Raw genomic sequence first — 24,914 nt, 5'->3', positions numbered from 1 at the left:
GCAGAGGATCAGGGATCTGGAGCAAGACAGGAAAGCAGAAACCAGGGGCAGAGGAGAATCTGTGATAAGGAGGGCAGGAATAGGCAGGTAGGAAGGGCTCAGGACTCAAGGTCCAAAGTGGCAGGCAACCAGCCAGGGATCCACCTAGTTACTCAGACAACTTCCTGTGTCTCATTCTGGTTTAAGTAGTGTGGCCAAGGCAATCGGTGGGGCCACATGTCTCCCCCTATCAGGAACTTCATGGGCTGAGTGCTTTGTGAGCTCGAGCTCTGATAGCCTCCTTTGTCATGGGTGCCAGTGAGCTGCTGGATGACGGCAGTAGTCTGCACGCTGCCTGGAAACTTACAGACCCAGGTTCAAAACCCGCAATCACATACACATACACCCAGTGCTTCTCTTGCTCACCTACCCACCTCTACAATCAAACCCATCTCCAGCCCCTATATTTGTATTCAGTGTAGTCTTTGGGAGAGGTTTGTGACGGCCTGTAAACCAAAGACATACTGCTAGGAGCCACCCAACCTCCAGCAGAACAGTACTAGGAAGAGAGGGAGTTACATCAGTGACTGGGAGTCAGGACTCCTAGATTTGATTGCTGGTTCTGTTACTCACTCATCATGTAATCCCAGGCAAGCTGCTATTCCTCTGAACCCACTTTGCCCAAAGCCCATGTTGCAGAGAAAGGTTTCAGAGTAGCAGCCGTGTTAGTCTGTATTTGCAAAAAGAAAAGGAGTACTTGTGGCACCTTAGAGACTAACAAATTTATTTGAGCATAAGCTTTCGTGAGCTACAGCTCACTTCATCAAATGAATCCGGATGAATCTGATGAAGTGAGCTGTAGCTCACGAAAGCTTATGCTCAAATAAATTTGTTAGTTTCTAAGGTGCCACAAGTACTCCTTTTCTTGTTGCAGAGAAAGCGTTTCAAAGTATTAATGTTGTTCTGTATTGGAACATAGTTCATTAAAATCACATGATCACTGCTGCATTAATTAACCTTTGCAGCAGAACTGTCAATTTGCTGAAGAATTCAGCACTAGCAAGCCACACAAGTGAAGGAAAATTGCAGCAAAATGTAGGTTGAGTATGTTGCAGAATATTTATTTTATTATATTAATTAATTTTGTATAAATATTTACTGGTTTTCTATTTGTTCACAATTATGCAAAAGGAACTATTTGTATATTTTAAAATAATCAAAATAGGTTATTACATTACATTTGATAAGTTTCCTATTTTTATTATGAAAAATATTGCCAAAAGAATTTCATTTGGACAAACAGAAGATATAAAACATTATTACATTTATTATTCATGTTGAACCAGACAGTACTGTATGACCAGAGCCATATCATTGATTGACCTTGGTGTTTTTTTTTATCAGTCAGGAATAAGGGACTGTATAAAGGACTGGCCTTTCTAAGATGCAGTTTAGGGTTTAAATTAAATCAGTGTATCAGCCTCTTCACAGACCATTGCAAAAATGAATTCATACAAGACTTCCCAAATGCCAAACATAATTTAGTAAATAACTGAAATACCACGTGTTTCTTGATATTCTTTACTAAATAAATACCAAGGGCCAATTTATGGTCAGTTTAGAGTAGGTGTGCGGGGGTGACAGACACAGCGAGCCCTTTTTACTTTTCCCCCAACGCACGTATGGAGCCATAATTAAGTTGCAGATAGTGGGGAATGGAAGGGATGGGATATGATTTGCTGACATGACATGTCTTGGTGGGTCCCTGGACCTGCTCCCCATCTCCAGGTACTAAGGGAGAGTGCTGGTTACTTCTGTTACACTGATGTGGTAAGTCCTGATGCTTGGTGTGTTCCCAATAGTGCCCCTAGAAGTGTTATAATTTTCAAAGTGAAAATGCCTCCACCCAAGTACTGCTGCTTGCATGGTACCTCACTTCCCCCATTTCAATGAAACTCTGCCTCTGCCTACTGAGTCCTGAGCTAGCAAAAGGAATTATCTATAAGATCAGCTTAAAGGTAACAAGGTGCACAGAAAGCCACTGGAATGATAGCTTCCTATGCTGTGACTAGACTATACATACAACTTTATCTGGTGTTCTCTTCAAGTCACAAGAAACATTTCCTTTCCCATCAATACACCCAAGAAATTGCATAAAATGGAATGTCAGCACTTACTTTTATCATCATCATAAGATCCTCCAGAGCTATTACTGTACCTTGATTCTAGTCGACTATGTGCTCTGATTACATTACTGAACCTTGAAAATACAAGAAAAATCTTCATTAAATGCTTTATTTAGACAAAGCAAACCACTATAGTAAATGCTCACTCCGACCAAATTTTCACAGACCACCTTAAGTGTGGCATTTCGTACTTTTAAGTACTTGACTTTGCAACCTAAATAAAATTCTGAAAAGATGGGAGTTGCCTTACCAAGTGGGGGGTCAGTGCTAATGAGCCAATTCAATTAAGGTGGAAGTGGCCTATTCTCAATAGTTGACAAGACGGGGTGAATACCAAGAGAGGGAAAATTGGCTCAGTAGCTCTGACCCCCCACTTGGTAAGGCAACTCCCATCTTTTCATGTGCTAGAATATATATTCTGCTCACTGTATTTTTCATTCCATGCAGCTGATGAAGTGTGTTTTAGCCCATGAAAGCTTATGCCCAAATAAATTTTTTAGTCTCTAAGGTGCCACAAGGACTCCTCGTTGTTTTAACATATTATTGTGGCATTATTTAAAAAACCCCTGAAAAGTATACTAAAAGATATATTTTGAGGGGAAAACACATATGAAGAAATGCACAATGTCAAATTCTATCCTCATCTGAACTCTGTAAGAATATAGCTAGACAGACTGCAAATAAGAGAAAGCACTTTGAAAACCATGTAACAGATGCTGACAATACAAACACATAACTGTCACAATATAACATGATAACATCCAAACACATTGATATCAAAACAATACAGTATGATATCAGAGAAAGAAATCACATCACAAGACAAGACACAATGAAACATCACCTTGAAAAGCTATGGTGCAGCATGATGACATTGTGCCAGATCAAAAAAATATCTAGACAAGTAAATGGCTTTTTTCACATTACTCAGGGTTTCCTTTTATGTGATATTGTGTCTTCAACACAAAAATTAGAATATTTTCTACTTAGTTTCATTATAGAATATTTTCTACTTAGTTATTCCAAAACAGGCCTGTGATTATGAGAGCAGGTGGCAAAACTTCTATTACTTACTATAGAAATTTTTTATCATAATCATATTTAAAGAACAATGATTGTTAGAGACAAAGTTATCCACAACATCAGCTCTGGTCACCTTATTATTTTAAAAAAATGACTACAAAGAGAACACTAAGAACAATTCTACATCTGCGCATTTAAATATAGTAGTAGATCTCAACCTTTCCAGACTACCGTATCCCTTTCAGGAGTCTGATTTGTCTTGCATACCCCCAAGTTCTACCTCACTTAAAAACTACTTGCTTACAAAATCAGACATAAGAATACAAAAGTATCACAGCACACTACTACTGAAAAATTGGTTTGGCCATATCTACATATTGTGAGAGACAGGACACTGTGAAATTGCTGGCAGGTTACAACTGGAGCACATAATGAAAAATGTATCAGTTGTTTCCTTCGTCATTTAAAAAAACCCCAATTTAATACAATACACCTATAAACATTTTTGTAGGGAAAAATAAGAAGGATACCCAAAGGCAAAGAGGTTTATTTTCTTTTTGCTCACACACAGCATCTTTCTGCTCCCTATTATGAGACTCCTATCAGTTTTTGGCACACTCTCTGTTATATGAAGTTTTTATACCATGCTCCACGGCATGACATCTGAATGCCTAACCAAGCTTACTCTATAGAGAAACTAAGAGATTGAGCTGAGAAAATGGCAACCTCTTATATTTATAAGACATAACAAACAGATAGTTCAAAGTGGTTATAAAGAGGGGAACTACAGGAGATCTCTGAGCTGATTGTTCTTGCTCATTTGAGCCCTGATCCTGTGGAAAATGGGTCAGACCCTGGACTTTGGAATGATGCTAGTGAACATCAAGAACCATAAACTAATTCAACATCAATGGGGACCTTCATTGATGTTATTGTAGCTCATTCGTATTTCCAATCTAAAGAGAAAAGGGATTTAGTAAGAAAAAGAAAATAGACTTTTCTGTGGTACAGGAAATGGTGTGCCCCTTTAACTTGTGACTCTACTGTTTTGTAATCTGCTTTAATGGGTGCTTTAATCATAGGGTTAGTAGGGACTACAAAGGGAATCTAGTCTTGCCCCATGCCAAGATGCAAGATTTGTTGTGTGTAAACCATCCAAGACAGATGGCTATCCAGCCTCCTTTTGAAAACCTCCAGCAAAGGAGCTTCTACAATCTCCTTAGGCAGTCTGTTTCATTGTCCTACTGTTCTTACTGTTAGGAAGTTTTTTCTGAGATTTAATCTAAATCTACTATGCTGTAGTTTGAACCTATTGTCTCTTGTCCTGCCCTCTGTGTCAAGAGACAACAACTTTTCTCTATCTTTTTTATGGCAGCTATCATATCCCCCCTCAATCTCCTCTTTTCCAAACTAAACATACCCAGTTCCTTCAGCCTTTGCTTGCATGGCTTGCATTCCATCCCTGTGATCATCTTTGTTGCTCACCTCTGAGTCCTTTCCAGTTTCTCTACATCCTTTCTATAGATTGATGACCAAAACTGGACACAGTATTCCAGCTGAGGCCTAACTAGCGCCGAGTAGAGCCGTACTATCACCTCCTGTGACTTGCATTTTATGCCTCTGTTAATGCAACCTAAAATTGCATTTGCTTTTTTTACAACAGCTTCACAATGCTTTGATCTACAACAACTCCCAAATCCTTCTCAGCAGTGCTGTTATCAAGCCAGTTATCCCCCATTCTGTATTTGTGCATTTGGCTTTTCTTTTCTAAGTGTAGCACCTTACATTTGTCTTTGCTGAATTTTATTTTGTTGTCTATTGCCCAGTTTTCCAATGTATCAAGATTATATACATACAATAAGAAATGAAAGATACAGAAGGCTGGAAATATATTAAGTGACTCAGGATTGCTGGGCAGAATATTTTTCAGATGTAGAAAATGGTCCTTCCAATATCTGTCACCTCATCCTAAAAAAGATACTGAGCTTCTTTGCACAGTCAGGAACACTGATCTGCACACAGATTTTTATCCCCTCTCCATGGACTAAAAGAGTATGGGATCAAACCCAATATTTTTAAAAGATTTTAAAATTTTTTTTCAGTAGATTCCCCCACTTCTCTTTCTCTTGTCCAGTTGGTTCCTACATCATGAGCTAGGTAGCACAAATTGCTCAATTTAGGTGTCACAGGTACCTAGGCTATACCTACAATATTAGGCTTATGTTACTAATCAACTATTTGAAACAGGAGATTCTGCAGCCTGCTTTTACCACTTTCCTGAATGACTATTTAAAAACATTCCTCCTGGGATAAAAACAATGCTTATGATCAGAAAGATCATCAGCCAGTCTACATCAGTGTGGCTCCACTGAAGTCAATGGAGCTTCGTTGATTGACATGAGCTGATGTCAATCTAGCCCTTAAAATCTTTTTTAAAAAATGCGCACATTTTGGAGAAACAGATTACAAACCTTTCATCAGTTTCCTTCACCATCCTGCTCTCCTCTATATCAGGAAAACTGTCTTGGCCAGCTACAACAGTATTACTGCTAGAGGTAGTTCCTGTATATGAGATGACAACAAGCACACCCAATAATTATATACGCATACAAATATACAGTCTTTTCATGAGCTGCTTTTCTTTCATACTAAAATAACAATAAAAAACTTTAACTTTAGATTTATGTCAAAGGCCACAGTAAAATTGGTCATTATGCATATACTACATACACATTCATATCCATGCAACATGTACACGTGTTTTAGGGTCTTGTTTCACATCCTAAAAAAAGTGAGTTCCCAGAATCTTGCATGTCCTGTATATTTGTGTTCACTGTTCCTTACCAGTTTAAAAAGATGCTGTCAGGGTTTGGTACAGTTCATCATTTATCTGAATTGGTTCTTCTATCATTAATATTACAGAACAGTGTGTGACCAGCAATTCCATGATCACAGTAGGCATTCCCCAGCACCGGTTTATTGACAAGATAGCACCTTAACTGTGTTGCAGTCCTAGTTTTGAAAGTCTACTGCAACTTTCAGAACAAGGTGGTCAAAGAGAACTTGACACTATGACAGATCTCAAGCTCAGTCTCACCAAGATCCTGCTGAGTTCTAGAGAAGCACTATAGTAGTCTGCACGAGAGAGAACAACGAAATGAACCCATCATTCAGTGCATGTGGTTTGCAGAGCATGCAGCCATGCTAGTAGGTGCTGTGACTTATAGGTGTCATTATTATTTATTTGTATTACAGAACTGAACTGAACAAGGAGACTGAGACTAAAAAACAGGTATAAAGTCATAGGTGAAATAATAATATTTAGCTCATACCAGAAGCAACAGCTGAGGGCTTGTTGCTGGCAGTAAAGCGGTAAAAAGGTGGATTATCACAATGCTGGACAATAGGGTTTACTGGATCAGTCTGCTGCAGTTCAAAAAGAAGCTCTTCCATTGTTTGAATAGTGTTATTCCGACACAAATATATGGCAATCTTTTTGATCTGAAGGAGAAAAAAGACATTTATTAGTATCCACACAAAATAGATAAACAACTAGAATAGTTCACACAATAAAAACATATTACTTTGCAATAACTAAAAGGCTAAAATGCATATATTACTGTGAAAAAGACACCAGAACAATGTAACTGAATTAACCCTGCTCATATTAATATGAATACAACTCCCTTTTGATTTCAACATACTTTCTCTTAAAAACAAATCTCTGATCTGGTTGCTCAAAATTATTCGGTTATTATCCCCCATAAGCCAACATTTTTAATATACAGAATGTAATTAAAAATTCTGTAACTAGCATTACTAGTGAATCATATTCAGGGGTTTATCTTTTGAATACATTAATACCTTCCAAGCTAAAGCTTGCCATACTTCATAGGGCCAAAGTTCCAAAAAGAAAAGCAGGGGTCCACGCATTATTTCATGCGTACATTTATGCATGCAATTGTGTGTGAAAGTCAGGTAATTGCACACACAAATGGTAGGCAAGGATCCAGCTAGCCATTTACATGTGTCATGAGAGTCAAAGGTATTTTCAGAAGTCTTGAAAATACATATTTACATAGGTAAACAAACAATCACAGTAAAGTCAATAATGCATATCATACTGAGCCTACTCCTATTGAAGTGAATGGCAAAATTCTCACATTTATTATTTTCTATTTATTTTACTCTCTTTTTTAACTTTGGAGAAAATGTACACATTTAAAGACTATGCTAAAGTAAATGGAAAAAAATATGCTTGTTATATTTCACTGAGTGATATTGTAGGAGTTTCTAAAAAGCAAATGCTCTTCAATCATCATTTGTACTGCAATTAGAGATGGGCAACACCTTACCTAACAAACCTTGCATAGCACCCTCTAAAACCAGGGGAGCAGAGCAGTTCATGTGGATGCACTAACACAACACTTAAAAGAAAAAGAAATAAAAAAAAGACCAGCCAGTCATCTTAAAGCAATCTTTGCCTCTTTTAAAAAGACAGCCAGTAAAGCATTAGAGGCATTGCCTTGTGCCAATTGAGCCAGAACATATGGCTGAAGGCAGGAAGCAGCTGGTGAGGCCAGAGGCACACTGATTCCAAAACAGAGAAAGGTAAAGACAAATAGTTAATCTTGCAGCAATGTGGCCTTTTGGATTCTGCAAACCAAATACTGTGGATAATTTGTTGGTATTATCTTTAACTGCTAATTATTTTGCTCTCTGCCATAGACGATGCATAGAAGGGGCATGTAGGGTCGAGTGCTCCCCCACCACAGATTTCTGCTTGGCCTACCGGGGCGGGAGAGAAGGGGGAGAGGGGCTGTGTCCTTCTCCCACTGCGCCTCCCCCCAGCACATTTGGCCTCTGTCCCTGGCAGCCAGGCCCAGGCAGGGAGCGGAAGGGGGGACTAGACACTTCTCATGCCAGCCACTCTGGGTTGCTGCTCTGTGCAGTATGGTGGCTGCCTGAGAGACACCCTGGTTGTGGAGGTGGCGGCGGTGGCAGGTCACCTCCCGCTTGAGCCCGGCGACTGGGGACAGGGGCTGAGTGAACCGCAGTCCCCTCTTCCTCCTGGCACATTTTCAGCTCGCGTGGCCCCTGTCTCTGGCCAGTTTCAGCTGCATGAGAAGCGGCTCCGTACCGCTCCTTGTCAGGCTGCCAGGGAGAGCAGAGCTCAGTGTGCTGTGGGGGGTAGGGGAGAAGTGCAGCAGGAGAAGGACAGAGCACCCCAACCTCTTGCAGTTAACTCTTGTGGGGCAGGGAGAGCGCTGGGCATAGGGCAGGACACATGGCAGGGAGAGTCACTGGGCAGAGGAGACACATGGGGTGGTCACGTGTCCTTTCCTTTAGATTGTGTCCCCCCAGTATGGGGAGGCATGACTCATCTATGCTCTCTAGTAAACATATTGTGTTCTCCTTGTTTCTAATGAGGATAGGGATGAGTGGTATACTATTGCCATTTCAGGTCTAATTTGGACACAACAAATCTGGGTAGCTACAGGTTTTAACAAGCAATTGTCCTTCCGGGGTTTACTTCTCCTCCTTAGCTGCCACCATCCTCACTGCCTTTCTCTTTAGGAGCAAACTCACTCACCCAAATCTAGCGTGTTGCTTTAAGAGCGTTTAACTTTTTTTTTTTAACATTAAAAATGTCCCAGCTCTCAGACCACATGTACAAGAACAGGAAGAATGCTGATATCCCTATTTCTAGGACCTGTACCACATATGCTAGTCTGGACGACTACTCCTTCCTAATGCTAGATTATGAAATTCCATTTTTAATATCAAAAGTCATATGTTGCTTTTTGCTGTGAACAATGTAAATGATTAATGGCATGTGGTGCCTCTTTAGCTGCCTGCTACTCTAAAACTGTCTTATTGTCTCTTTTACATTTCTGATGCAAAACTGACTTGGAGTATGTCCTATCATCTGTCTTTAACACACCCACCACCATGCTTGAAGTGATTTTTTTCCCTTTGCTACAGTTGTTAGGATAAGATCTACATATCTATTTTACTTTGTTATTAATGTATATAAGTTATCTGTAAGATAAATGATTAATGGAATGTGTTTATGGCATGAAAAACCTTTTATAGTTATCACAGTAAACTATGATTTCTTATCTTGGTACACTGGGGCACTATCAATGCATTGCACAGATTCATGTGATAAGCTGACATATTTTGATAGCCTAAAGGAAGATGTAGATGAAAGTGCTACTGATTATCACAATCAAGATATGAATTATAATTAAGGCTACATTTTAGTCACAGGTATTTTTAGTAAAAGTCATGGACAGGTCATGGGCAGTAAATAAAAATTCACAGCCTCTGACCTGTCCATGACTTGTACTATATACCCCTGACTAAATATCTTGTGTGCTTTATGGCAGGGAGTGGCCCAGGGGCGCCAGGGGTTCTTGGGGGGAGGGGGCACCTAGGGGAGCTGCGGGTGCTCGGGGGAGGGGCATCCAAGGACCCCTGCTGGTGCTTGGGGAGGTGGGCATCAGCATGTGGCCTGGAATCCCCACGGTTGCTGGGAAGGGAGGGGGTTTGGCGGGGCTGGCAGGCTCCCTACTTGGCTCCGCATAACTCCCTGGAAGTGGTGACATGTCCCTCAGCTCCTAGGTGGAGGCACAGCTAGGAGGGCTCCATGCGCTGCCCCTGCCCCAAGCGCCGATTCTGCACCTGCAGGTGGAGGCAGAGTGCAGAGATGCCTGGCCACGCTCCACCTAGGAGCTGAGGGACATGTCGCCGCTTCCGGGGAGCCCTCCGAGGAAAGCGCCACCCAAGCCCTCACCCCCTCCCATGCCCCAACCACCTGCCCCAGCCCTGAGCCCCCTCACACATCCAAACTCCTGCTGCTGCTATGAGGAGGGGGCATGGTGGCCTGAGACTGCCCCAGCAGTGGCCAGTGCAACTGGCCCAGGGGCTGCCCAGGGGCTGCTCAGGCAGACCCAGGGCCAGCCACACCAGCTGCTGCAGAAGTTCCAGAGGTCCCGAATCCATGACTTCCGTGATACACTCGCAGCCTTAATCATAATGGAAGTCAAACTCCTACCATGTCAAAGTTGAGGAACAGACACAAAGATGCCTTTGTTCTTTTAACGTTACGTTGCAAAGAGCAGCATTGGTGGAAAAACTATATTCCAGTTTTTTGTGAAGAAGCAATAAATAGTCTTTGAATATATTACATTACTTCTCTTTTCTAAATGTTCATGGCTACTGTTCATTCATTCATGTTGTTTTGTTGTCTATATTGTTACAGACATGCTTGCTGACAGGTATTTTGAAATAAATTACCAAAATAACTGAAAATGGAGTGGTTATATTGTGTTATTTTGACAAACTAAATATGCAGAATTATAAAATATTGCGTGCACAATTTTTCATTTTTTGGCACACAATTTTTAATTTTGTGGGGCAGAATTCCCCCAGGAGTATATGTATATTTCTCTATGAGAGTATAATCTCTGTGACAGTATGTGTGGATATATGCCTCCTCTGGATTTCTTGGCTATATGAGATACAAATAAAGCATATACAAAAACAGTGAATTACTTAATGGTAATAATTTGCCATCACTGACCTCTGTAAATAAGCTATTTGAGCTAAAGAAAAAAGTCAGTTCCAGAAAACAAAGCATGACAGAGTAATTAGAGCCCCCTTCTAGTAACCTTTCTCTTGAAGCTTTATGTAAAGCAACAGGTATCCAATGTACTTTGGATACAAATTCAGACGAAAGCATACCTTTTCTTGGGCTGACAAAACCTAAAACACACCTGTGCTTTTGACCATCTTTAGCAGCATTATATAGACAGACTGGAGAAGCACAAAAAGCATTTCAATAGCTCAGGTGGCAAAGGATGTGTTTTGAAATGGCTAGTACTGCCTTCCTAAAATCAATCCGATTCCTGTAACAGTCCTGCCTCTCTAGTCTACCCTCAGTTCCCAGCATTTTCTCTCATAGAATCATAGGGTTAGAAGGGGTTGCAGGGGTCATCCAGGGGTCAAAGTCCCTGCCAAGATGCAGGATGTGTCATGTCTAAATCATCCAAGACAAATGGCTACCCAGCCTCCTTTTGAAAACCTCCAGTGAAGGAGATTCCACAACTCCTGTCAACTCAACTGACCTTGATGCTCCTTTTGGGCCTGATTCAGTTAAGTCAATAAAAAGCTCTCACTGACTTCAATGTGCTTTGGATCAGGCCCTTTGTCTCCGTCTCTCATAAGCTTTGCACCTTTTCCCATACCAACCCCTTAAACTTGGAAAATCTTTCCTGACCAGGAGCACCACATTATCCTCCTTCAATTTTTTCTTCTTTGGATTAGCTTTCTTGCACTAACAACCATTCCAGTTTTCGTTGCACAAAGACAGAGTTCACAATTTTAATATATTAAATTAAAAAATAAAAGGGAACTAAAAAGATGTGTATGTAATAATGAGGACATCTTGTGATCCTCCATTATCTTCCCACAAACTCTCCCCCACCCTTTGTTTATTTCCCTTATTCTATTATGGGTGGTAAACTCCTCAGGGCACACCTGTCATTTTAAACTGTTTATAAAGAACTATGCACACTTGTGATGCTAATTAAGTAACATAATCATTGTAATTATAGATTCTGATTTTCTTAGTATGGGAACTAATAGGGACAGTCAAATAAGAAACTGTAATTCTGCTGAAAAAAGTAAAAAGCACTAAATTTTGATTCAGTTTCTCCCAGCCATTGAAGAGCCAGACAGAAGTGGAGCTATATTACTTCACTCACAAAAAAACCCTGTTTTATTCTAACGGCAGCAACAGCATCAATATACTGTACAACTTGACTCACATACAAGAAGGAACAGTTATGTAACCAATGACAGCTAAGCAGGGAACAAAAAAGAATAAGCTGACATGCTAAACTTTACAATTTCCACTAGTGTTTAAATTGACATCCTGCATTGCACCATAAATAACTGATATAAGGTTCTGACTCAGCAAAGCCCTTAAGCACATGCTTAAGTTCAGTGGACTAAAAGGGGTCTTAAACACTTTCTTAAGTGCTATGCAATGGGATTTTTGCAAGTGCTTAAAAGGAGTTAGGCACCCAACTCCCATTGACACACACCTTTCAAAATCATAGCCTTGCTAAAGAAGGATGGACTTCAGAACATGTTTAAAGAGAAGTACATGCTTGGTGCTTTCCTGAATTGGAGCTAAATCCTTAAAATGCACAAACACTAATACTGGAAATAACATGAATATATTATTCTTTTCTTTGTATAACTTTTCATTGTTTTAAACCCTTGCAAAATTTAGCGTACAGGTTGTCTAAACTAGCTGCCTGCTGGGGAAAATTCAAGGCATTTATGCAAGTTATTTAAACTTGTAAGAGTTCCTTTCTGTCGTGTTCATAACATTTTGTATGTACAAAATGAATATCTGTTGTGTAAGTTCGATATTGAAAAATGGTTCTGATGTTTGTTCACAATGATTTCAGCCATTAGTGGCCAGCCACTGTTACCGCTGCACTATTCCCTGGCGCTGACAAAGCTGAACTTTGACAAAGTTGCTATTTTCACTGGTGGAGCTTACCCCTGCTTGGAACCAAGTAAGCTCCACTGGTGCAAAGAGAGGCTCTGATGGCACATTTTCTCTGGTTGCCTTCAGCGCCTGGGCTCGTTTACTCTTCCCAACTGACCTAATTTAATACTGGATGCTTGTGAATAGATAAGCATAATGGGGTATTTTGGCAGTAATTCATTTTCTACAAATGCTGTTTTCTTCCTTAAAAATACAGTGAAACCAACAGCAAATAAAACAAAACACAAACACTTACGTAAGGTAAAAGGATGGTATCACTGCTAACCCCACACAAGCTTATTAGAAATTGCAGTGTTATTCTAAGGTTGTTGCTCCATTTCTCATTGTTGGCCAAGGCATTCCAGACATTTTCCATCTCTAGCCCAGGAACTTCATCTCCATACTGTAAAGAGGCACAGAGATGGAACTTTTAAAGGTGCACTAAATATATCATTAATATATGCAGACATTTAGAAGAGAAACTAAAGATATGTTATTGTACAACATCAGCTCATGCAAAATCAATAGCAAAACACAGTAACAAGATGTAGAGTACAATTTTCAAAAGCAACTAAGGGATTCAGGAGCCTACACACCACTCAGAAGTGAAATGGCATTTCAGTGGAACTTGGGCTCCTAAGTCACTTAGAAACTTGTACAATTTTTTACTCATAATGAAATTCACATTTAGAGAGATGTGAGTATTTGTGCTCATGCAAAATTACATCAATAGAAGGAATTCTAGACACACTTTAGCTTGAGTATTTTTGAATTTTTAAAAATATCATAGCTTGAATATTTCAGAAAACAGTTTTGCTTTACCTTAGCTGTCATATACATGAGATTATTAAGCACCAACGATGTGGCCTCAGGAGAGCCCCATCCATTTCCTTTCAGTCCATATGTGACAGCTATTTCCCCTTCTTTATCCTTTATTTCATCTTCTGGGGTGCTAGGACTTGAACCTGGGAGTAGAAGTCTGCTGTCTACAAGTTCGATGTTATGAAGCCATGGTAGCAAATAGGTAAGCATGATCTGTCTCCCATTTGGATGAGTTGTTGGGAATCGTTGACTTACCTCTAAAATAGTAAGCATTAAAAAGCATCAATCATTAGTCTATAAAGATAAGTACAAGTACACTGAAAAAATTATATGCTTAGCAAGTCTGATTGTTTCTGTTTTGCCACCTGATGACCTTAATCTTGCAAGGTAAGAGATTATCAAAGCACAAAAGCAAATATTTAGGTATTAGCAGGAGGAACATACATTAAATTGATGTAAGCTACTAGTAAGCAATGTGACGGAGGTCTTAAGTGCAAAATAACTGAGGTAAGAATTTTGAATTTAGAAATATAAATTAAGAAGCTTGTTCAAGGCTCAAACTATATTTATACTCCAAATAAAAAAAACCCAAATGAGTAAGAGGACCAAAAAAATGCCACCATGGTTAAACAATAGAATAAAAGAGGCAGCTAGCGACAAAAAGACATCCTTTAGAAATTGAAAGTCAAATCCTACTGAGGAAAATCAAGAAGAAACATAATCTCTGGCAAATCAAGTCAATTAGGCAAGCCAAAAGAGAATCAGAAGAGCAACTAGCAAAAGACACAAAAACTAAGAGCAACATTTTTTAAAGTATATGAAGCAGGAAGCCTGCCAAACAATGAATGGGGCCACTGGATGATTGAGGTGTTAAAAGAGCACTCAAGGAAGATCAGGCCATTGTGGAGAAGCTCAGTGAATTCTTTGCATCAGTCTTTGCTGCAGAGGATGTGAGGGAGATTCCCAAATCTGAGCCATTCTTTCTAGGTGAAAAATCTGAGGAACTGTCCGAGACTGAGTTCTCAGCAGGACCAGATGGTATTTACCCAAGAATTCTTAAGGAACTCGCATATGAAACTGCAGAACTACTAATTATGATATGTAATCTATTTCTTAAATCAGCCTCTCCACCAGGATGTGTGCGCGTGTGTATCTGGAAGTTAAAGCTGGACTGGTGTAGACTAGAAATAAGGTTCAAATTTCTAATGAGGGAATTAACCAGTGAAGGAACAGCCCAGGATTGTGAGGGCACAAAGCTGCCTTAAAACCACCACAGTCAGTGGCATTGGAACAGTTTTTATAGTGTGGATGCTGAAAGCCATTGAACAAAACTGCAAACCCTACAAATAATAGAAACCACTTCAAGCCAGAGGCACTCCTAGTTCCAGCACCCATGACCATAGCCCCTTCCCAGTCCACCCCCAAAGACTGCACACCCTGAGTTTTAAATATCAACCACTGTACTTTGCATATGTCTGCAGGAAACTGTGTATCTAATTACAAAGCATTTTGCTTAATTTTAGTACAATAGAATTGGAATATAACCAAACTGACCAGAAATATCAATCTAATTGTTATTCATGACTTGAAAAACACTAACAGGCCACCATTTGTACACTACATAAAAAACAAGTATTGAAAACATTTTTTAAAAAATCAATAGACAGGTACCTGAAAAAAGTGGAAGGGTAAGCTCAGGATACATCCTTGCTAGCTCATATGAAAGAAGTGCCAATGAAACACTGTAAAGAGGTGGTAATGGGCCATGTGTACCATACAGGATACTGCCAGGTCTTTGCTCAGCAACTTTCTTTGAATAAACAAAAAGCTTTGCCTCAAGAATCTATAGAAGAGAAGAAAGTGGGCAATGAAGTGAAAGGATTTTATTAGTGCATAAAAATTTCAAATTTCAACTTTAAACAGATTAAGAAATCACATAAAGGTCTACATGTTTCACAGTAAAATTTCCAAGTTGCAGAAATATTATAAATAATCATTTGCATTAAATTTGTATACAAGTAATCACTGCAGCATTTATGATTATTATTATTTACTATATTTATTACTGTAGCATCTAGTCGTGGTTTCAAAACAAAAAGTAAAACACCCCAACCAAACTGTAATACATGGTAAGAAATTCATGGTGAAAACAACAGGGCCACTTGCATTTGGTTTCTGTTTTAAAGGAGATTTTTTTTTAAGTAGCTGATACATGCCTGCATAAGTTGCATGGAAATTTCATAAATCTCTCTGTTGGTGTCGGACGCCTTGAATAGCACTAGGTTTAAAAGTGTCACGATATCAAAAGGATAATTCCTGGAAGAATAAATAATACATTTTTGTCAACATTAGAATCTCAGTTTAAATTCACTCTGATTTCCTATGCGTAATAATGATAATAAAGAAAAATATCACCTCTGTTTTTCCACTCCTCCACCAGACTATAGGAAAGGGAGTTATTTACTTATGGATACATACTCCGGAGTCAAGTGGCCATCTGGTGAGGGATGGATGGACAATTACCTTGAGACAATGCTTAGCCATGCACTGCAATTGCCTATTCCATAAACCTAAATTCTTTTTAAATATAGTATCTAATTTTTTATAAACTAACTCCCAAGAGCAAAGATGGTTGGGCAGACAGTTTCCAGGGATAAAATATTCTTCAAGCAATTCTACTGACAGTTAAAATAGCCTCTTCTGGAAAAAGATATATTCCTCAAATTGCACATTCCCAGCATTAAAGTTAAAGGGAACTCTCTATCAGATTGAACAGTTAATGAAGGATAAACATGAAGAATGGGAATGTATTGGCACAACAAATGACAAAGAAGGTCCTGCTGAAGACCGTATTCAAAATTTAGTGCAGAGTGGATAAATAAGAGCAGGGTCCTAAAGGCACTATTGCAAGAAAGGCAATTTTCCATGTAATGTTATTTGGTCTTGCACAAATCTAGACTGGAGGTTTCTACCCTTTTTCCATGTAGATATGTAAATACATTACCTTAGTTTTAGCCAACATAAAATTGTGGAATTTGTATAACGAATACAGAACTAAGAGCCTGTTTACACTACAATTACAAATGAATCAGGGGATCTGATTACAAGACGGTTCTCTCCGGACTTATTTACAAGATTGTTCCAAATTGTAGACATGATCTTAACCATGTTCTGTAACTGACCTACAACCTTCTTCATTATCTTGTCTATTAGGCTGAGTCTTCACATGCAGATTTAGGATCCATAATTCACCACCACTGCAGCTCCACCAGTGGAAGCAATGGAAGCTATAATATAGACAGGACTCAGGAGGTTTTTACCACCGAGACTAGGGCAGACAACATGGTGTAAAAAATACCTGAATCCTGTCTACATTAGAGTCTCCAGCACTGTTATCATCAGTTGAGCTGCTGTGGCAGTGAAATGGAAGTTTCTAAATTACCTAGCGTAGACAAAGGCTGCTGGGTTGTTGGATGGACACAGAGTGATTTCTGGGACATCTTTACTAAATCCACATACTAGTGTACCCCAGCTCTGCTGCTCCATGTCAGTCTATCTGGTCCTTCCCCAACCTGGTCCCTCCCACAGTTCACAAAGTTCAAATAATCCCCACCTGAGGGAGCATCTTGAAAGAGGAAACTATCAAGGGTTACAAAAGCATGCCTAAGAGAATCCAACACAAAAATCTAAAGATTAGGATAAAACAAGATTACATTAACAGAATAATTATACTGTAGAGTACATTGATTTAAAATACAAAGAACTAAGCTACATGAAAAATAGTGAAATGACCAATAAATAAATGTAGTTAAAAATAAAGAACACTGGCTATCTGGTATAGGCCTCCTTCAAAGAATTTGACAATCATATGAACCGGTCTGGTCAATATTTGCAAACCTGTGGTCCTACCATTAGTCAATTAAATCCATATTTAGACACCTATATAAGTGGTCTGATTTTCAAAATGGTGAGCATCCAGTAATTTCCTACTATTTAAATAAGTGTTCTGATTTTTTTAATGTATATAAATAAAGATTCGGGTACCTAACCTTTAGCCTCTCTTATACAGTATGATGGAGACTTTATAGTTTTGCCTTAAAGAAAAAGTCTTATCTGACTAAGATATCAATTGCCCTTCCCACTTCATCATCAAAATGCCACTGGCCACATTGTTGCCAAAGGATATGCCTTCCAGGAATTTGAACTCAAGTAAAATCCCTATAATTACTAGTTGAAAAGAAATGGAAGAAAGTGTAAATAAAGTGTATGTTTTCAATTACTCCAGTATTCCTGTCTGTAGGGACATGATTAGTAAAACTCCAGAACACATTATTTACAGTATCACAATAGAAATGTAGCATGGGAGACCATGGGCTAGGACAAACTGAGTTTTTTAATGGAGAGGATTCTTTGTGGAAAGAGAGGCATAAGTTATGCAATACTACATTGCTTATTTACAGCTGGATTAAGCAGAGGTCCCCCTATACTTATTGCTACTGAGGAAAGGATGGAATATGGGAAATTGCCAACCAGTTTTTAGTATTAGCTAAACTCTCAACATAGCTCCCCAAATAGGCTGAAATATGAGTTTCTTCTTGAAAATGATCATGCATTTTTAACTATTGCTAATGGCACATGAAACCCTTTCCCAGGGCACTTAGTCCTATCTAATAAAAATCTGAGGAGAAAAGACTGTAGGTGAAGGGCTAGTATTATTGTGTTTTCTTTTAAGATAGCAAAACTGAATCTCAGAAGCTACTAAATCTACAAGCACAAAATTCCAATCATACTTTTTAAATCTCAGGGCAATGCAGCTTGTACTTGCAGCTGTTTCTGTAAGAACAAAATAGTGTTTTTTAGAGATATACCAAATTCTAAAATACTTAACATGTTTTGAAACTTTGCATTGTCCCACACATTACTCTCTCAAAACATACTGATCAGACATCTTGCCAAACTGTTTTTGTCAAGAAGTCTCAGTCTAAAATATATCAGCACTTCAAATGCCTAGTCAGATGAAAACTATCCTTTATTTCAAAAAGAAAAGGAGTACTTGTGGCACCTTAGAGACTAACAAATTTATTTGAGCATAAGCTTTCGTGAGCTACAGCTCACTTCATCAGATGCAATACAGACTAACACGGCTGCTACTCTGAAACCTTTATTATTTATCTGTTTATCTGTTAAACCTCTTTTCCACTTTAATCCTGAAAAGATACTAAGAAAAAAAAATGTTTATGCAGGACCTATATAAAAAAACAATGTTTTGTGCTCCCACTCTGTAAACATCATTGATAATGTTAATCTGAACACAAACGGTAAGGAAACTCAGGTCAAATCCAAGGGCAGTTAGAAAAAAGACAGAATAATTGTTTGGCAAATGACAACATAGAAAACTTTTATTTTCATATTATTTATTCTGAAGGAATAAAAATTGGAAAAATCCATCAAAAATTGTTTTGGCACTAGGTTTAAAAATGGTGTTACAAATAAAAAGGTTTAGGCCCTATTTTACCTTTCTGTGCATGGAAGGATCAGAAGTTCAAACGCCTACACAGCAACAGGACACTACAAGGGGCAATTTATCACATGCTCAAAAAATGTGCCACAGGCAGGCCTTTAAGAGAGTGACAGGGATGTGTAGCCTCAAAACATTGTGTAAAACGACATTACATGGAAATGCTAGTAGCAATTCCATATAGAACTTGCTCAACACCCTGGTAACTCCCTTGCAGACTTGATCACATACACAGACAGTGACCACTGACTGGCAAGGCAGAGATGTTTTTTTTAACCTTTCCCCAATACTGTGCTGACTTTGTCAGTATAAATAAGCATGTTTGCAGATGCATTTCATGTGATAAGAGATGCTCTTCCAAACTTTTTGCATCTGGCCCCAGATCTGGTCCCTTTTCTCCTGTTTCCTGCAAAGTCACAGAGGTGACTGTTATTCAGTGGATGTTCTAAGGCAGTATAACACTTGGCTGTGCAGATGCTTCAGCATTCCTATTCACATACATGAGGTTTTTTCTGAGTCTTTCATAGCATGCAACCCACGGCAATACAGCAACCAACAGCAAACACAGGGTTCAGAGTAGCAGCCGTGTTAGTCTGTATTCACAAAAAGAAAAGGAGTACTTGTGGCACCTTAGAGACTAACAAATTTATTAGAGCATAAGCTTTCGTGAGCTGAAGTGAGCTGTAGCTCATGAAAGCTTATGCTCTAATAAATTTGTTAGTCTCAACAGCAAACACACTTACAGTTTCAACCATTATTTTTAAATTTAATGGAAAAGAACATTTAGAATCTGTTTCCAACAGAAACAAGTAGGATTACACAAAATATCTGGTGTGTAAACATCTTAGAAATAGCAGCCCTGATCTTGTTTCACACTAACTGCCTCAGGGACAGTCTATTTCTAGGTTTATTAATACCTGCTTCCGCACACAGTCGCAATGGCTTTGAAGCATCCAGAAGCAAGCTGGTATGATCCAGTATAACACCGATCTATAGCCCAGTTGAAAAGATTTACTTGGTCCGGATTTAGTTCCAGCAATAAGACTACAACTTCACATCCAAGCTGATGAACCTGAATACACACAGAATGCCAATTATTATTTTTTGTAAAAAATAAAGAAGATCCTCCCAAGGTTTCTTAAAATTATTCAGGGAGATAGACACAAAGTCACAAAACTAATCTGCCTTTTAAATGAAAAAAAAAAAAGGACCATGTTTATTGCGCACTATGGAGAAAAATAAAGTGGAGCGTTTACCATAAATACATTTTATATATACCACAGTATGGGATTTAACTCAGTTGTGAATAGTCCACACTTCATAAAAATATGTCTCGCACAAAACCCATATATGTTAAATATATTTTTTAAAATAGACCTTCAAAATAAGGGTCAAAGCATAATATTATGATTAATATCCTGTGTCAGGAGATCTGGGTTGTATTCCCAGCTTTAACACACATTTGCTGGCTGACCGTAACATCCATGTGTCTTTGCTATACAACCTGTAAAACAGAGATACTGCTAATTTTCTACCTCAAAGGAGTGCTGTGAGGCTAAATTGATTCATGTTCGTTAATCCTTTAGGTAAAGCTTGGACTACATCTTTGTGTTTCTTGGATTGTAGGTAACGTAGAAGCAAAAGGTGTTGCGCCAAACATGAGGTAACACTATTTTGGATCTCACTATAATGGACAAAGATGAAATTAATCATTGGACTGGAGGTTAGTGATTGTCTAGGGATGAGTTGTTGTGATGTGATTACATTCAATAGGGGCAAACAGAGGATAGTCCCACCCGTAATATATATATTTGGAGCTTCAAAGGGCTAATATTTCAAAGCTGAGGAAAATTATCAATGAAATTGACTGGGAAGAAAAATTTAGACAGAAAAATGTGAATGAAAACTGGGAATTCTTTAAGAAGAATTTATTAGATGGCAAAAAAACATGGTTACACAATCAATATGTAACAAGAAATGGAACAAACTTGGCTAAAAGCCAATCTTAGTTCAGCAGTAAAGTGAAAGCAGCAATTAGAAATAAAAAACCAATACGTATCAATTGGAAAAAGGGGGAAATAGACATTATGAAGTACAAAAAAATTGATAAGGAAAATAAAAACATCAGAGAAAAATCCATGTTTGGCTGGGCTAAGGACAATGAAGAGATTTTTAAATGTTAGGAGCAACAGAAATCTTTGCAATCATTCAATTATTTAATCGAGATGGAAAAAATATGAATAGTGATGCACAAAAAGAAGATGTGTTTGTGACAATCAGCATTCAATAAATATTTCTGTTCTGTATATGGAAAAAACAGGATGAAGTAGTTATATCATATGATAATGAAGAAGTACTTTTGAGTTCATTAGCAATTGCGGAGGATGTTAGACAACATCTACAAGGGATAAACCTTTTTAGATCAGCAGGCCCAATAACTTGCACTCAATAGTTATAAAAAAGAGTTAGCTGAGGAAATCTCTGGCCTGGTGATTAAACAATAGGAATATAATTAATGACAGTCAGTCAACAGTATTTAGCAGAAAACAAGTATTGTCAAACAAATCTGATTTTTTTTGGATGAGATTACAAGTTTGGTTGATAAAGGTAACTTCGTAGACTTCTGTAAGGTATTTGTCTTAGTACTGCATAATATTCTGATTAAAAATGAATACTGTACATATAAAGCACATCTTAAACGGATTAAGGGCTGGCAAAATGCTGATACCTACAGAATGGAATGGGGGACTGTATCCTGGAAAGCAGTGACTCTGAAAAGAATCTAGGGGTCACAGAGGACAAGCACCTCAGTATCAGCTCTCAGTTCAATACTGTGGCAAAACGGGATATTGAGATCATTGGATGTACAAACAGGGGAGCAGTGAGTGATTTTTACTTCTGTATATCGCATTGGTGAGACCAATACTGGAATACTGCATCCAATTCTGGTCTCCATATTCTAAAGAGGATATCGAAAAAATTGGAGAGGATGCAGAAGGACAGCCACAACAATTATTCAAGGGCTGGAGAAAATGCCTTATCATGAGAGACATAAAGAACTCAATCTGTCAGTTTATCAAAAAGAAGACTGAGAGGTGACTTAATTACAGCATATAAGTATCTTCATGGTAAATAGAGGAGGATTAAGCTACTGTGAATTTAGGCCATTTTACTTCTGAAGGAGAACATCCATATTTATCCAGATTTATCAGGCCATCTCCAGCAGTTGACAAGAACGTGTGAGGAACAGTGTGGGGGGGAGAGGGGAGGCTGCTGGAAATGGCCCACCTTGATTATCACTACAAAAGCCCCCCCCCACTCTCCTGCTGGTAATAGCTCACCCTACCTGATCACTCTTGTTACAGTAAAAAGAAAAGGAGTACTTGTGGCACCTTAGAGACTAAAAAAATTATTTGAGCATAAGCTTTCGTGAGCTACAGCTCACATCATCAGATGCATGCAGTGGAAAATACAGTGGGGAGATGATTTATATACACAGAGAACATGAAACAATGGGTGTTATCGTACACACTGTAAGGAGAGTGATTACTTAAGATGAGCTATTACCAGCAGGACGGTGGGGGGGAGGAAGAAAACCTTTTGTAGCGATAATCAAGGTGGACCATTTCCAGCAGTTGACAAGAATGTCTGAGGAACAGTGGGGGGTGGGGAAAATAACATGGGGAAATAGTTTTACTTTGTGTAATGACCCATCCACTCCCAGTTTCTATTCAAGCCTAAGTTAATGGTATCCAGTTTGCAAATTAATTCCAATTCAGCAGTCTCTCATTGGAGTCTGGTTTTGAAGTTTTTTTGTTGAAGAATAGTCACTCTTAGGTCTGTAATCGAGTGACCAGAGAGATTGAAGTGTTCTCCGACTGGTTTTTGAATGTTATAATTCTTGACGTCTGATTTGTGTCCATTTATCCTTTTACGTAGAGACTGTCCAGTTTGACCAATGCACATAGCAGAGGGGCATTTCTGGCACATGATGGTATATATCACATTGGTAGATGGGCAGGTGAACGAGCCTCTGATAGTGTGGCTGATGTGATTAAGCCCTATGATGGTGTCCCCTGAATAGATATGTGGACACAGTTGGCAACGGGCTTTGTTGCTAGGATAGGTTCCTGGGTTAGTGGTTCTGTTGTGTGGTGTGTGGTTGCTGGTGAGTATTTGCTTCAGATTGGGGGGCTGTTTGTAAGCAAGGACTGGCCTGTCTCCCAAGATCTGTGAGAGTGATGGGTCATCCTTCAGGATAGGTTGTAGATCCTTGATGATGCGTTGGAGAGGTTTTAGTTGGGGGCTGAAGGTGATGGCTAGTGGAGTTCTGTTATTTTCTTTGTTGGGCCTGTCCTTTAGTAGGTGACTTCTGGGTACTCTTCTGGCTCTGTCAATCTGTTTCTTCACTTCAGCAGGTGGGTATTGTAGTTGTAAGAATGCTTGATAGAGATCTTGTAGATGTTTGTCTCTGTCTGAGGGATTGGAGCAAATGCGGTTGTATCATAGAGCTTGGCTGTAGACAATGGATCATGTGGTATGAACTGGATGAAAGCTAGAGGCATGTAGGTAGGAATAGCGGTCAGTAGGTTTCTGGTATAGGGTGGTGTTTATGTGACCATCGCTTATTAGCACTGTAGTGTCCAGGAAGTGGATCTCTTGTGTGGACTGGTCCAGGTTGAGGTTGATGGTGGGATGGAAATTGTTGAAATCATGGTGGAATTCGTCAATCATCACCTTGATTATCACTACAAAAGGTTTTCTCCCTCCCCCCCACCCCACCGCTGGTAATAGCTCAACTTAAGTGATCACTCTCCTTACAGTGTATATGATAACACCCATTGTTTCATGTTCTCTGTGTATATAAATCATCTCCCCGCTCTATTTTCCACTGAATGCATCTGAAGAAGTGAGCTGTAGCTCACGAAAGTTTATGCTCAAATAAATTTGTTAGTCTCTAAGGTGCCACAAGTACTCCTTTTCTTTTTGCGAATACAGAGTAACACGGCTGCTACTCTGAAACCTGTCATCTTGTTACAGTGTGTATGGTAACATCCATTGGTTCATGTTCTCTATGTATATAAATCTCCCCACTGTATTTTCCACTGCATGCATCCAATAAAGTGAGCTGTAGCTCACGAAAGCTTATGCTCAAATACATTTGTTTGCCACAAGTACTCCTTTTCTTTTTGCAGATACAGACTAACATGGCTGCTACTCTGAAACCTCTCTTCTCTTTATCATCTAACCAGAAATGTCTTTAGGGCAGAATAATTTTAAATGCAAAAATAATCCATCAAATTAGTACTCATGGAGTTATTTTCAAACACTAACAAGTCAATAAATATTTGGTTGTTACAGAGCCAGGCTATAAGGTAAAGACTCCATTTCTATGGCCTTACTTTTTCCTAAAATTAGTAGGTTTTTTGCCGCCTTCTGAAGATCTGCCCACACACATTGACTCACTCAGATTGCATCACCAGCAACTACATCACTGAGCAGGAAATGATTTTACATTCTTACTTCACAAGACCTGGAAGCAGGTGTGATGGAAATACTCCAAACAGAAATATAAATACTTTTTGAGATCATACTGTCCTTGTTGTATTAGTAATGGATGAAAAACCTAAAATATTACTGTAAACCAGTCTGAGCCTCATAACAGAATCCTGCTTAGTTTAGTATGCTACATAAACTGTGTGTCCTGAAATAATAAAATTCCTTTTACTACTTAAACATTATTGTGATACGGTTCATTATGCATTTGTAATTGAATACTGCATGGATCTATTGTTTTCTGTTCAAAACAAAGGTCACA

At 38.9% G+C, this 24,914-nt stretch overlaps 1 protein-coding gene across 7 annotated transcripts in view; it reads right to left on the bottom strand.

Moving 5' to 3' along the window:
* FRY (FRY microtubule binding protein) overlaps positions 1-24,914 on the bottom strand; it is a 374,481-nt gene that overhangs the window by 105,098 nt on the left and 244,469 nt on the right. For all 7 annotated transcript variants that reach the window (XM_038411093.2, XM_043504385.1, XM_043504383.1 and 4 more), the window contains exons 29-36: positions 20,014-20,168; positions 15,795-15,894; positions 15,250-15,421; positions 13,579-13,835; positions 13,013-13,159; positions 6,521-6,689; positions 5,660-5,750; positions 2,157-2,239 (exon numbers count right to left, since the gene is read on the bottom strand). In XM_038411093.2, the coding sequence (XP_038267021.1) occupies positions 2,157-2,239; positions 5,660-5,750; positions 6,521-6,689; positions 13,013-13,159; positions 13,579-13,835; positions 15,250-15,421; positions 15,795-15,894; positions 20,014-20,168 (1,174 nt within the window). The remainder of the gene's footprint in view (positions 1-2,156; positions 2,240-5,659; positions 5,751-6,520; positions 6,690-13,012; positions 13,160-13,578; positions 13,836-15,249; positions 15,422-15,794; positions 15,895-20,013; positions 20,169-24,914) is intronic.

The sequence above is a fragment of the Dermochelys coriacea genome, chromosome 1 (assembly GCF_009764565.3).
Source record: "Dermochelys coriacea isolate rDerCor1 chromosome 1, rDerCor1.pri.v4, whole genome shotgun sequence".
NCBI classification, from domain to species: Eukaryota; Metazoa; Chordata; order Testudines; family Dermochelyidae; genus Dermochelys; species Dermochelys coriacea.
This window is presented reverse-complemented; position numbering and strand designations above follow the sequence as displayed.